At 40.4% G+C, this 14,098-nt stretch overlaps 2 protein-coding genes and 1 pseudogene across 3 annotated transcripts; all 3 read right to left on the reverse strand.

Annotated features, from left to right (window-relative positions):
- Nucleotides 1-758: 758 nt before the first annotated feature.
- On the reverse strand, nt 759-1,691 carry LOC148920397 (uncharacterized). Its single transcript, XM_089044617.1, has 2 exons — nt 1,453-1,691; nt 759-1,200 (listed from the first exon to the last, which is right to left on the reverse strand). The coding sequence occupies exons 1-2, from the start codon at nt 1,689-1,691 to the stop codon at nt 759-761; spliced, it is 681 nt and encodes a 226-aa protein (XP_088900743.1).
- Nucleotides 1,692-1,838: 147 nt separating this feature from the next.
- Nucleotides 1,839-2,444, reverse strand: LOC148920398 (uncharacterized). Its single transcript, XM_089044618.1, has 2 exons — nt 2,197-2,444; nt 1,839-2,079 (listed from the first exon to the last, which is right to left on the reverse strand). The coding sequence occupies exons 1-2, from the start codon at nt 2,442-2,444 to the stop codon at nt 1,839-1,841; spliced, it is 489 nt and encodes a 162-aa protein (XP_088900744.1).
- Nucleotides 2,445-11,289: 8,845 nt separating this feature from the next.
- LOC103322532 (isoflavone 3'-O-methyltransferase 4 pseudogene) lies at nt 11,290-13,756 on the reverse strand (annotated as a pseudogene). The gene is made up of 3 exons (XR_016123582.1): nt 13,191-13,756; nt 11,694-11,990; nt 11,290-11,419 (listed from the first exon to the last, which is right to left on the reverse strand). The product of XR_016123582.1 is annotated as an isoflavone 3'-O-methyltransferase 4 pseudogene (transcript).
- Nucleotides 13,757-14,098: the final 342 nt, after the last annotated feature.

Here is a 14,098-nt window from a genome sequence, read left to right on the forward strand (position 1 = left end):
CCAAGAAGCTGTTAATCAACTGGTGAAGAACCGGACCTTCGCACAGGCAGAACATGGCTCCCAAGCCTATACTTGAGATGAGCCTTGGCCTGGCCAGAGACATGCTTAACCTCTACGACCGTTATGAAGATCTTAAGCCCACCTTCAAAACCTCTGGGTTCTGCAAGGCTACCCATGAAGCCAATTTGGTTGATTACGCAAAGCAGCGATGGACGGATGGTTGCACAATATAAGGAAGCCAAGGCTCACGCAAACAAGGTGGAGCAGCAGTTGATGAGCTTCAAAGAAGTTGGCGAGTGCGGGAAGGTGCGAGGCGAGGCTTGGGGCTAGGTGAGTTCAAGACTAAGGCTACTTTCCTGTGCGAGCATGGTGTCGGCTTGCAAGCCAACATTGGAGATTGCGAAGCCTCAAACCACCAGGGGGTGCTGCTCCAAAATGAGCTTTGATCAAGAAGACCAGTTTGCAAGAAACCCTTAGAAAATTAGGGTTTTGAATTTAAAATATGAAAATGTAATAAACTTAGTCTTTAGAAAAACTATATTTAATAAAAGTTATTTATTTGTTGAAATTTTTTGATTTTCAATTTCTTTTGATAAAATAAAATAAAGCAGAAAAATAAAAGGAAATAAACTTAACGAATCAGAACAAATATAAATTACAATGAGCAGAGTTTAAAAAAGCAGTTTCATCTTGTTCCTTCTCTATCCCAGGATCTGTTTGTGCAGCCTGTGAATCCCACATCGTTGGATAAAATTTCTTCAACCACTTGCCATTGATTGGTGCAGCATGAACATCCCCATCTCGATTCTGTAATCTATATCCCCTAATCCAAGGATTTGCTTAATTATGGAAGGACCTTCCCATGTAGGTGACCACTTTCCATAACCAGCTATATGTGTTCCAAGGGGCAGGATTGCTTTCCAGACTATTTCTCCTTCTTCAAAACTTTTGTTTTTAACTCTTTTGTTGTAAGCCCTTGACACAGCCTGTTTTCCTACTAAGAGTTTATTGAGAGTATCAATCCTACTTGCATCCAATCCTTCTAGTTCTAACAGCATGGCTTGAGAGTAGTTTTCTCCAATCAGACTATGTTGATGAGCAATTCCTAGAGACTGGACTACTATCTCCATAGGCAGAATTGCATCATGACCATAAGTTAGAGCATATGGAGTCATGCCAGTTGCCTCTCTTTTTGAAGTCCTATATGCCCACAGAGTTTCTGATAACTTCTCATGCCATTACTTTGGATTCTTCTCAAGCATTTTTTTGATAATGTTGATGATCACCTTGTTACTTGATTCTGCCTGTCCATTAGCTTGACCATAATAAGGAGTGGATTGAAGTAGCTTAAATTTGAATGCCTCTGCCATATCTAACATCTCTCCAGATATGAAAGAAGATCCTCTGTCAGTTGTGATTGATTATGGAATGCCAAACCTTTGTATGATCTACTCTTCTATGAAAGTGATGATCTCTTGAGATGTAGTGGATTTAACAAGCTTGGCTTCTACCCATTTGGTGAAATAATCTGTAGCTACAATGATGAAATAGTGCTGCTTGCTACTGGTCGGATAAATCTTGCCAATGAGATCCATTGCCCATCCTCTAAAAGGCCATGACTTTACTACTGGGTTCATGGGGACTGAAGGAGCCTCTTTGGATTGGGTCGGGGCTATAATTGGAGATACCATTGTTTCTGGTACAGAAGTTCCTATAAAAATGGGAAATGCCCTACCTTTGAGTGCGGTTTGAACTATTGATTTACGTTGCCTTTGGCAAGCCTCACATACCTTGGAATAGTCAATGCATATAGTCTTCAAGCATTTGTATAACTGTTGCTACTGAGCCAATTCATTGGCTGCAAAGTTTTCCTCTCTTGGGATATGTTCCCAAGTAGCTTCTCTGAATTCGAGAAGGTTTCTGGCTGCCATTAGATAGACAGCTAAAGAAGGATTTAGACACTTGCATTCTCCAGCAATCTGTTTCAACACAAGCATAGAATCTCCTAGGATTTTCACAGATTGGATCCTTAATTCCACCAGCATTTCTAGGCCAATGATTAAAGCCTCATATTCAACCCTATTGTTAGTGCATTGGAAGTGTAGCTGGAAAGAATAATAGTGTCTGATTCCTAGTGGTTCCTTCAAAACAATTCCTGCCCCAAAAGCTACATCAGTTTTTTATCCATCAAAGTACAGCTTCCAAGGTGTGAGGTGAACTGAATATATGAGATTGTTAAGGCAAGTATGGGCTCTAGTCAACAGATCTGCATTTGCTATATCCAAAGAGTCCATGTTTTCAATCTCTTCCCCTGGATGATCTGCTAGAAAATCTGCTACAGACTTGTCCTTTGTGACTTTACGAGGCACATATCTGAAAGCAAATTCTGTCGAAGCCAGAGTCCATTTTCCAATTCTTCCTCTCAACATTGGCCTTGTTACCATGTATTTGATTAGGTTTGTCTTGGCAATGATGTAGATGGTGAATGGCAGCATGTAGTGTCTGAGTTTTACAACAGTGAAGTATAAGGCTAGGCAAAGCCTTTCAATTGCAGAATATTTCCTTTCTACTTCTGTCAGAGTTCTACTATGATAATTGACTACCGGTTCCTTCCTTTCCTTGTTATCTTGGACTAACAAACTCCCAATAGACACTTCTGATGCAGAAACATAAAGTTTGAGTGGTCTCCCTCTCTTTGGTAGGGACAGAACTAGTGGATTTGAGAGGTAGTGCTTGATTTCCTCAAAAGCTTGTTGATGTTGTTCTTCCTACTTAAATGTTTGTTCTTGCTTCAACCTTAGCAAGGAGGAGAAAGTCTGAATTTTTCTTGCAGTATTGGATATGAATCTCCTTAGAAAATTAATTTTTCCTAAGAGACTTTGTAGTTCTTTCTTGTTCCGAGGTGGTAGAGCTTCTATGATGGACTTTGCTTTGTTTTTATCAATTTCTATGCCTCTTTGGTGGACCAAGAAACCTAAGAAATTTCCTGCTTGAACTCCAAAACACATTTCTTGGGTTCATTTTCAATTTATGCTGTCTCATTCTCAGGAATGCCTTTCTTAGATTTGATAGATGATTTCCCTCTTCTGGGGATTTAATCACCACATCATCTATGTATACCTCTAGAGAATGCCCTATCATATCATGGAAAACAGAATTCATTGCTCTTTGATAAGTGGCTCCTGCATTTCTTAAGCCAAAAGGCATTACAGTGTACTCAAAAGCACCTATATGTCCTGGGCACATGAAGGCTGTCTTGTGGATGTCTTCTTCTGCCACCATAATCTAATTATATCCCGCATTACCATCTATAAAAGATAGCATTTGGTTATGAGCAGCTCCATCTACTAGCATATCTGCCATTGGCATAGGATATTCATCCTTGGGAGATGCTTCATTCAAATTCCTGTAATCCACACAAATCTTAACTACCCCTGTTTTTCTCTTCAGGCTGGTCTGATGAATCCTGCTTTGAGCAATCTTTCTATTTCTTCCTTGACTTTTAGTTCTGTTTCCATGGACATTCTTCTTTTGCCCTGTTTGAGTGGAAGGTAGCCTTCTTTGATTGGCAGCTTGTGCTCCATCAACTTTCTATCTAATCCAGGCATCTCATGATAATGCCAAGCAAAGTAGTCTTTAAAATCAAGCAAAAGTGCAATGATTTCACTCTTGAGTGGTTCCTTCAATAGTGCACTAATGAAAGTTGGTCTTGGATCCTCTTTTATCCCCTGTAATGGATCTTCCACTTCTGGCAAAGAGTCATCCAGTGCTGCTGGTGCAAAATCTAGTACTTCCTTTTGTAAACTTTCTTCTTCTTGTTCTTCCGTGCTCTCATGGGTGAATTCTGCCATACTAATGGCTGAATTCTGCATGAAGAGCTTACTTTCTTCCCAATACATCAACAATCTTTTTGTAATGGATCGGATTCTTGGAGCTCGATTCCTTTCTTGTTGATTGAGGCTAAACATCAGAGTTCTAGAGGTTTAGAACAAAAGGTTTATTCCAGTCTTCTAGAAAACTGGCTAAACCATCTTCAATGAGTCTTTGGGCCGTGACACTATGGGGGCGGCCGTTCTGGTTGACTCCAAGGAAAGTGAAAGGACCAAGGTCATCATGATAATACCTTACCTCAAAACACATGGCAGAGGGCAGAAATGGCCGTGGATTGGCCTCTACTATCTCCATGCAACCCTCTTCATTCCAAAGGGCTAATTGTTGATGTAGAGTGGAAGGAACACACAAGCTTTGGTGAATCCAGTCCCTGCTAAGCAATGCATTGTAGGTGGTAGAAGTAGTGTCTACCACAAAGAATGCAATCTTCAGCTCTTTGGTTCCAACTATGACATTCACATCCAAGATTCCATGAGTCTTAGTGATGCCCCTAGCAAAGTTGGTGACAGTTAAGCGTGTTGGAATCAAATCCTTCTCTGTTCTGCCCATCTTGCTCAGTAGTCTGTGGGGTAAAAGATTAATGGCTGCACCTCCATCTACCATCACCTTGGGAATAGGAATACCACCGAAGTTTGCTGTTGTGAACAGAGTCTGAGGTGATTGGTCATCTCCTTGGTTGGTTTGGAGAAGCAAAGTTGTTCAGAGCTGCTTGATTTCATGGAAGTTTCACTTTGTCTTGGCAGTATGTGTTCGTTGTTCTGGCGCCTCTTCTACCTCTACCAATCTACATTCAAACTTTCCTGGGAGAACACGTCTCCTTCTAGAGTGTTTTCTTATCCCTCTGCCGCCTTGAATTTTTCTAGCAAAATGAACACTATGTTAATGCCTAGATCACCCTGCAAAGCTTTCTAATTCTGCACCAAAAGCCGCAGATTTCTTCATTTGGTTCTCCATCATACTCCATCTGCTCTTCCTCATATTCTTCTGTCCAGTCTTCATGTTCTCGTGTTTCGCAGAGCCCAATCTGATCATTTGCAGATGGTTTGTAGTCCAACCTGCTCTCTTCGTACTCTTCATCCGTCTTCTTGTCCTTCTACTGAGATAGGTTCGGATTCACTTTGTACTTGTGAAGGTTCAAGGTGGTCGACTGAGGATGAGGCAAGATGGATAGAAGGTATGCCTGGAGATTCGCTTTTATCGGCTTTTGTGGTGAGTTCTTTGTTACTGAGGATCTATTTTTGGATTTTTCCTTTTACGCGGAACATGGTCCCGGGAAGTACTTGTGTGTCGTCCCTGCTTTTGAGGAAGGTGTAGTACTACCTTTGAACCCTTCTCTTCTGAGTTAAGTCAACTCTAGAGTTGGTCTGCCACTTTTTGAATAGCATATCATTTGCCTTCTATGATAGTTACCAAAGGTTTTTCATTTCGGGGCATCCTGGTTGATATTTCTTTCTTTGGTTGCTCTGCCATTCTTTTGTTGCACCGAGCAAGCCTTAGATAAGCCTTTCATGCAGCTCAGTCTTTAGATAGAGCCGAACTGCCCTTCACAAAGACGCTAGGTGTGGGCTGTTTCGCTGTCCGAGTTAGTTCTAACTCGCTCTCACACTTGCATCTACTACACAAAGACTACCCCACCGAGATAGTACCCTTTGGTATTTGACTAGCCTCCTTGTGACTCTTTTGCCTCTGCTGGAGCTAGCTTCATTAGTTTGCCTCTCTATTGTTCGCCAATTTAAGTTGACCATGTTGACTTGTGGTCTGGGGGAAAGGATCTGTTGTGACTGATGGAGGTTTCTACGCTAGTTTTAGCCTTCATGTTGTTATTCCTTCCTGTATGACATCCCTAAAAACAACACAACTATTGGTGGAATGGTTCCAATAAGTTGTGCCACCTGCAATATTGTCTGCCTTTGAGTTCTTCTGGCTTGGGCAACCTGTGGGCATCTCATCAAACAAAGCATCAACCTTGGTTAGATCGAAGGAATAGACCTTGTTCTAGGTTGGTTTGTTTGGAACAAACCACCCTATGAATGGTGGTGGCTTCTGATCCTTTGGTGGCTTTGTAAAAGCTTTGCAGCTGATGGGATGTTTTAACTTTGCCATTTCTGCCACTGCAATTTCTCTTTCCTTCGAGCCTTCTGTGTCTTCTTCTGATTCCACCTCAACCAGATGGACTAAAGAAGGAGTCTTGTAGTACGTGCCTTTGGAAGAGTTCCTCTTTTGTTGTTCTTCCCTAAGCAGCTCCTCATATTTAGGTGCTTTATTTGCCAATTCTGGCAGATCTCCAAACAACATCCCATCAAATCTTTTTCTCAAAGAGATTTTAAGGGCTGCTTGAGCCATCTGAATGAAGTGCGTTTCTTCTATAGGGATTTGACACTTCATTTTGAGCTTTTTGAATTTGGTTTTGAACTCTTGGGCAGGTTCATCTTCACTCTATTTGAGGGCAGCAAGATCACTGATGGTGACTTCTGGCTGGATCTTGAAATAGTAGTCATGGAAAACGTTTTTCATTTGCTCCTAGGTTTGAACATAATTGGCTGGTAGGCTGGTGTACCGGGTGAAAGCTTGTCCAGAGAGAGAATTCCCACAAAGCCTTAGCTTTAACAGAGGGTAATTTTCTATGGCTATGCACTGGACAGAGAACCTGCCTATATGCTCAACTGATGAAGGATGGGGATCTTCTCCATTGAACAAGGTGAAGTTTGGGACCTTGAAACCTAGTGATAGAGGTATCTAATCAATGTAAGCCGGATATGACTTTCTATAGGTGGGTTTTTCTCCTCTTCTGGTTTCAAGCTCCATCATCTCCCTGATCATTCTCTGTAGGGCCCCCATATCATTCAAGGCTTTGTGAGTGCAGATTTAGTCCTGTTTTGGTGGCACAGTCAATCCTGTGTTTCTTCCTGTGTGGCCTATGGGCATAACTTCCTCCTTGTGTTCTTCCTTTTATTCAAAATCTGGATGATTCCTCCAATTTGCCCCTGGTTTGTTCCTATCATTGTTGGCAAAGGGGTTGGTTCCCCCTCTACCTCTTCGCCTCTCGCCTGGAGGGAATGGATTGAGATCCATCCTTACGTATCTGTAGGGAAGCACAAGCTGGTGCCTCGGAAGTAAGGGTTGATCACGTGGGGCCACGGGTGGAATAGGCGGAAGGGTTCCTCCCCTTTGTCCGGCTTGGATTTCTCCATGCCCGATATTCCACTATCTATGCTATCGGAGGGTTCTCCTGGTATGGCCATGCCAATCTTGGTGGAGGGCCATAATGGAGGTCTAGCTCTTTGGATTACAACATCAGGTTTGGAATTCTAGCCATGGCGACCTTACTGTCCTTCTTGAAGCTGCGATTAACTTGCCATTGCATCATGGTGTCATGTTGTTCAAAGTATTCGGCTCCTTTGTGTTGTAGCCTCCTATCGGAATATAGCTTCGGTGTGGATTCAACCTCCGGAGCCGACCCTGAACGTCTGCTTCTATCTTGCCATGAGTTGAGTGTCCGCATCACTTTCTTGACTCTAAACCTGCTCGGAGAACTACCGATCTCTTTCCATGGTGTGGCATGGGTTTTGGCTAAAGCTTCCAATATTCATACACTTTCCAAAAATTTCTGTTGGAGTATGTATACTGAGAAGTTCCACTGAGCATGCCAAATTGTTCCCCGTTTTGTGTTTGCTCCTGTGATGGAAGGGTAAAGTTCCCCGTTGGCCTGAAAACCATTGACGGGTCAACAAGTCCACTTTCTTTAGTGTGGGAGCGTGGCACTGCTAGCAATAAAAATTCTAGTAGACTTTTTAAGATTAGATAACTTGCACCCCAAGTTACTGATTTCTAAACAAGCGATTGTGAATTTGGGTGAGGAATATCTCCCAAGTAAGTTCTTTTCCTTCCTCTGGCCGGAATAAATGATAATAAAGTGGATTCTTTTTAGACAGAACTGCCTTTTACAAGACTTAGAAAGGAAGAATCAACTCTAAAAAAATATAAGAAAAGGTGAATTCCATTTCTGCTGGATAGAAGCTTCGTCCTGGGACTGAGTACGTCTGTGCTAGATTGAATCAACAACTTCAACTGCTGAGCTTCAGTTGTAAATCGATACCAAATTTTGAGTTTGTGAGCTTTAATCTATTTCGAGCCCTTGGAGGCTTTTTGAATGGGCAGTGCGGCCTCTTGATCTGAAAGAGGCGTAGTGGTGGACTTGAGGACTACTAAGCTAGAACTGTATTGTGGTACTTGTTCTTCTTGATCAGGGCTCTCCATAAATTTATTGAGGTTTTCATATTTGTAAAACTCAAACTTTGCTTGTTTTGGCTTTTGCTGAACCAAATTTGTAACGAGAGAGATCTCGTTTTGAATGACTTATTTTCCTTAAGTCTGAACTAGAAGTTCTGATTTATAGATGACTTCTTCGTGGCTCGAATGAGCTTTTGGTTGCTTGTTTGTTTGAGCGTTCTCGGAGATTCAAGTGATCATTTTGAGTTTTTTTTTATCTTTGGTTGTTTTTTTGGTTGTCTGTCCTTTTGTTGTGTTCATCCTCTCCTTTATTTATAAGAAAGGCTTTGGAGTAGGGTTTCTAATTCTTTTAATAATGGGCGGCAAAAATTTTCACAAGATCTCTTACTTTTAAATGCAAAGAAGAAGAGATTTTATCATTTCTGGCAGATAAGCTCTCAGTAGTCAGTTCCTTTGGCAATTACTTCCCTGTTTCTTTGAAAGGAAACCTAACCCTCCTTCCATTCTAACTGCTTCTTGTAAGAGTTTTAAACTGTGATGGTTAGTCTGATTTTCCAGTTTGAACAACTCCCTGTTTCCTATTTATCTCTCCATTTTTAGAAAACTTAGCCTGCGTATCTCTTGAAAAGAAGGTGCCATCTTTGGAGCAGAAGCAATATTCCTGGATATATAAAAAGGGTTTTGATCTTTTGGTGGCGAGATTGAGATGTCCCCTCTTTGTTGCCTGTCTTTGTTAACTTTTTATCAACCCAGTTGAAATTGTTGACCTTTCTAAGTCAGAAAACCTCACGTGGGTCCGTTCCTTTTTAATTATGCCAAGCCCAGTTATGAGTTGAGCCATAGGCTAATTACTTTCTTTTCTTCTTTTTTCGAAGCCCAAGTTCGTTGTTGTGGTTTTGACAAAACATGGGCTGGGCTTTTTGGATTTTGGGCTCTTGCTTTCGATTTTAGTCCACACTGTCTGGGTCTGATTTTGCGTCGTCATACGGGCCTTCAATGTTGGGCCGAGTGTGTACTGCTAGTGACTGCCCAAAATTGACATGGGCTTTGATTTTTTGGACTGGGTGTGTCAAATTCGGGGCCCAAACAATGCCCCCTTAAGTTTGAATCGTTTTTGGAACGGTTCTAGACTTAATGACTTGGCTATTAATTTGCGCGCTAGTTTCTTCCGTTAGCCCATGTCTGCCACGTTTGCCTACCACGAACTAGACTTCGTGGGAAAATGGCCAGTTACTACCTAGTCATTATCATGCGTCGTATCGTCTTCTTCTTCCTCGATTTCGAGCTTTTTAAAAGAAATTCAAAACTCAAAGTTCTTGTTCATTCGAAAACCTAGTTTTTCAAACCTTAATTTTTCCTAGTTTTTCAGAATTCCCACTCTTTTCTTCTTGCCACCCTGCCTTTGTTGCTATCTTTTTGCTCCAAACCAAAATCTCTGAACATGTCTTCTCCAAAAACTCGTTCTCAATCTTCTTCTTCTGTTTGTCCCGCCTACATTACTGGGGCTGGAGTGGACAACCATGCTATCGAGGTTAGGAGTAAACTCCATCCATTTGCCCAGAAAAACACTGGACGAAAATGTCCTCCATTTGTTGGAGAATACCCAGTTCTAGGACCTCCTTGGTTTGGCCATGTTCTTGTTGAAATGGCGAGCTGTTCAAGAACGATCTTGAAGCTCCTCTGTGTTTTGAGTTCTTCTGCCTGGCTTCCCATACTTGGGTTAGCAAGAATCTGAGCCGCTCATTCCCCTTGAGCGAGGTGAGGAACGATCGATGAAGTGGGTGTTGGATTGACAAGCTCCTTGGTATGGAGCTCACTGGAAGAAGGCTGCATTTATGACGCCATCCTTCTATCCAAGCAGTCCATTAATAGGGACGTCAAAACACTTTACAACGGCATCTTTGTACCATAATCATCGTTGTAAATATGAAATTAAACGATGACTGGGTTGTATTTACCATCGTCTTCAATAAACACGGTGCTTGGAAATTTTTGACCGAGATCTAAAATTTTCACCCTAAAGTATTTCCTTCTCTCTCTTCAATGTAAATTTGTCTTAAAGTTTTCTTTGTTTTAAAGTTTCGTTCTCTCTCAAAGCATTGGGTATATTCTCTGAGCTCTCTCAGCTCTCTCTCAATATTCTCCTAGCTCTCTCTAAATATTATGTTAGTTTGTTTATTCTCTCAGCTTTGGTTTCTTAATATGGTTGACATTGTTTCGTTCACATGATATTTTATTTCTTAGCAATTTGATAACAAAGAGAGAGCAATGCATTATTGTATTATTAATTTAATACTACTAATCAGGACGCTCTGAGAGGTTCAAACAACAGCATTAAGCATGAGGGATTATTGAGGGCTTAATGAATGATTAAGCAAGAGAGGTAGTCTTAAACAAATCCAAAGAGGATCGAGTGTTGAGGTCCCCGTCCCGAATTTCAAAGAGGATCAAGGTAGAGTCAATACAGATTCAACAGTCTCGCAACACAATTAACATGCTAAGTGCATGTTACATATAAGTATTTGTCTGACAACATAAATTTCCGAACGGCCGACCTCTTTCTTGTATACTTCTACGTACCTGAAAGATGGAGGGTTGGAGGGCCATTCATGCATGTAGTACTCCGAGAGAGGGTAGCAATGGAGTCCGAGAGTCTCCAGTAATCTCTCCACTTTATGGCAGATGAAAAAACTCCTTGTCGATAAATATGTGAACATTCTTCACTTTGTCTGCGAGATACATGTAACTATAGTACAATAATTTGTTTCCGCACCTTGTAATTCATGTCATTACGTTTCTTCGTTTACTTTACAAGGGAAAGATAAAAGTAAAATAATCTGCAGACAAAATGTTCTGAGTCTTAATAATTTCTTGCTTATAGACAACAAAACATTTGCAAATATTTTAATAGGCTTGAATTGAGTGTTTTTGTTATTGATGTGATGTGAGCACAAGCTCGGAACACTTTCATTTCGGTGTGTTTTCATATCACTTGGCTACTTAAAAAATTCCATAACCCAAAGGTTACAGACAAAACATTCATATCTGATGCCACTAAATCCAGCACCAGTTGCCAGGGCCATGAATTCTTGTTCACTCCTCTCCTTCACTCCCGGAATTTGAGTCATCATAATCACATCAAGTTAGGAAGTGGCTTTCACAGCAGTGCTAGTATCTGGCATAGCTGGAAGTAGTTCTTCCACAACAATCACTTTTCCATTGTCTGGAATAGCTTTGCAACAATTCTTCAACAGCTTTAGATGGTGCTCTGCTCATCGCTCCAATTATGAAGTATCCACTACAAACAAATGTATCAGAAGACAAGTAGAACAGCTTCATATATATAGTTACCATTGTTAAACTAAAGAAGAAAACCAAAAAATTAATTAATGCTTGAGAAATTCAAAAATTATCTTCATAAAAATGGCATCCCCACTTGGAACACTAGCAAACATGTCTCCTCCAACATGTTCCACACCAGCAAAAACAATTTAACTCCCATTTTATGCTGCACACTGCTTCCGATGAAGCAAAAACTAAGATTTCAAGAATCAAATAAATTAAAGTCCTACCAGGATAAATGATTTTGGGGCAAGTCATAATTGATACATTGGGGATATCTAGATGTGACCAGATTAAGGGTCACTCCAAAGCCACCACCAACATCAACAAGTTGTGTGAGGTTCTTGTCTTGAAAACCCTTGTAGATGTGAAGAAGTTTCTTGATGACAATGCTGGTGTGGTTAAACATTGATGTGTTGAACACTTGATTAAACCTGGGGTCCAAACCTAGAAGCTCAAAAGTTTGCATGCCATGGACCCTGTTAAATGGAATTCCTCCTTCAACAACTGCATCTTTCAGTTGAGACCTGTAGATTTATTATGTGTAGAAAGTTGGATTTATTATAATTAGCACAAACTATGTGGGTCGTTTCTTTGACTTGGGGAACTTAATAAAATTTGAATTATATAGGGCCTTTCTTCTATTATTGGGTGGACCATTTATAATTTTAATAGTTACTTCCTTAGCCAAGATCCCAGACTGACTTTAATTATGCCATTTTAAGGAATGAGATTGTCTGTAAATTTGGGTATAATAACAGTGAATATGTCTCCTTACGCCCAGGTTCGCATTCCACATAGTTTTCTAGTTTCTTCGTTATACAATTTTTTATTTATATAATCATGTGTAATGCATACGCAAAAAGCTACACTTCTTGACACACCTTTTCAGCCTTTAGGTGTTTCTTCATCCAACAGTTGAAAACACATATGACAGCTCATTTATTATTTTATTGGTGTCATTAACCCATTGCACACAGTACGAGACTATCTCTACAGTAAGAGAGAATTACAAATTTTTAAACCCAATCCTAAACATAGTATTTATAAAAAAACCCAAGCACTATTTAAACATAGATCAACCCTCAACTTTTTGGGTGTGTTTATAAATGGGTTTTGAGTGTGTATAATGATGGGTTTTGGGTGTGTTTATAAAAGTGGGGATAATTTCAACCTCCATTTAGTACTATCAGAGAGAAATTCACATATAAGATAACACCCAATAACATAATGACACATGGGATAACTTATCAACAACGTCATTGTATTATTGGCCGGGTATAGCAAAACAATGCTATTCCATTACAATAAAGTATTTTTCCTACATTAGCTGTATATTCCCTTCCCACTCATTTATGCCAACCATTCTCTCTCTAACTATTCAGAACAACCCTCTCCTCCGCGCCTGAGGTGAATCACCATTGCCTCGCTCCGAAGCGCGACTCAACGCGTGCCTAGGCATGCCTTTGAAAACACTGCTTTAGAGCACACGTTCCACTCTGTAAAAGCAAGAAGAAGATGAAGATAATGTAATTTTGTGATTCCTTCTGCCAATGAAACGTTTGTATTATGAAGTCCAAACCTCACCTCACCTCACCTCACGACTATTGCCTTCAACTAGTTTAAAATAACAGAATATAAAGTGATCAAAGAGAAAGAGGACCCATTGAAATCACGTGCAATGTAGCAACTTATTTAATAGCAAGGCCTAAGAGGACTAAACTAACCAGCTTTCCGTGAAGACCTTGTCTTGAGTCAATGCCATCAAGGGGCCCAGAGAACCACCTTCTTCATCATTCACAAAGTACTTGCATACGGGGCCAAGGATATAGACCCTCTGAAAATTAGACGCACCATTTTCATCCTCATTAGCAGCAACAAGAGAGCAATTGAGAACAGTGTGGCTGGTGAGGAGCCTGAGAATCCTATCCATCATCATGGGTGCCTCAGAATTCTTGGTGCCAATCTTGACTGCGATCTCAGACGAAGAGAGCTTGGCGCTTGGACCCTCTCTGGCTATGATGTCAAAAACGCCAAGCTCAATTGCTGATTGCAGAGATATGGACAGCGCAGAAGAACCCACCTACTGCAGGGCATAGCATATGCTTTCTTCTTCCTCTTCCTTTGTAATTTCATCCTTCAGTCTCAACATGATTTATTTTGGGATGGCTTTCCCTTTCCAATGAAGAAGCCATTGGACTGTCTATATTTACGTTCTAAAACTCATTGCTAGTGGAATGGGTTTACTTATAGCTAGGAAATGGGTTAATCGTTTTATTAGTCCCTGAATTTAGACCCGATTACCTCAATTTCCAAAATAGTTCCCGTGGTCCTTTAACTTTAGTTTCGTTAAGACAAATTATCCTGCCGCCAATTTTGTTAACTTTTCTGTTAAGTGCAGGGGCAAAATGGTAAAAAATAACTAAAAATATGAATAAAAAATAAAAAATAACTAAAAATTTAAAATTAAACTATGTCTCTCCCCCTCTATTCCGATTTATATGGTCTCCCAAACTTGATTTTTTTTTGGTTGGTTTTTTAATTGATTTTCTTTTATTGTTATTTTAAGGATATGATTTTTTTTATTCATTTTTTGTTTTTAATATAAAAATACCATTTTCCGGCTGCATTTAAC

This window comes from Prunus mume, linkage group LG2 (genome assembly GCF_029339155.1).
Source record: "Prunus mume cultivar Tortuosa linkage group LG2, ASM2933915v1, whole genome shotgun sequence".
NCBI classification, from domain to species: Eukaryota; Viridiplantae; Streptophyta; class Magnoliopsida; order Rosales; family Rosaceae; genus Prunus; species Prunus mume.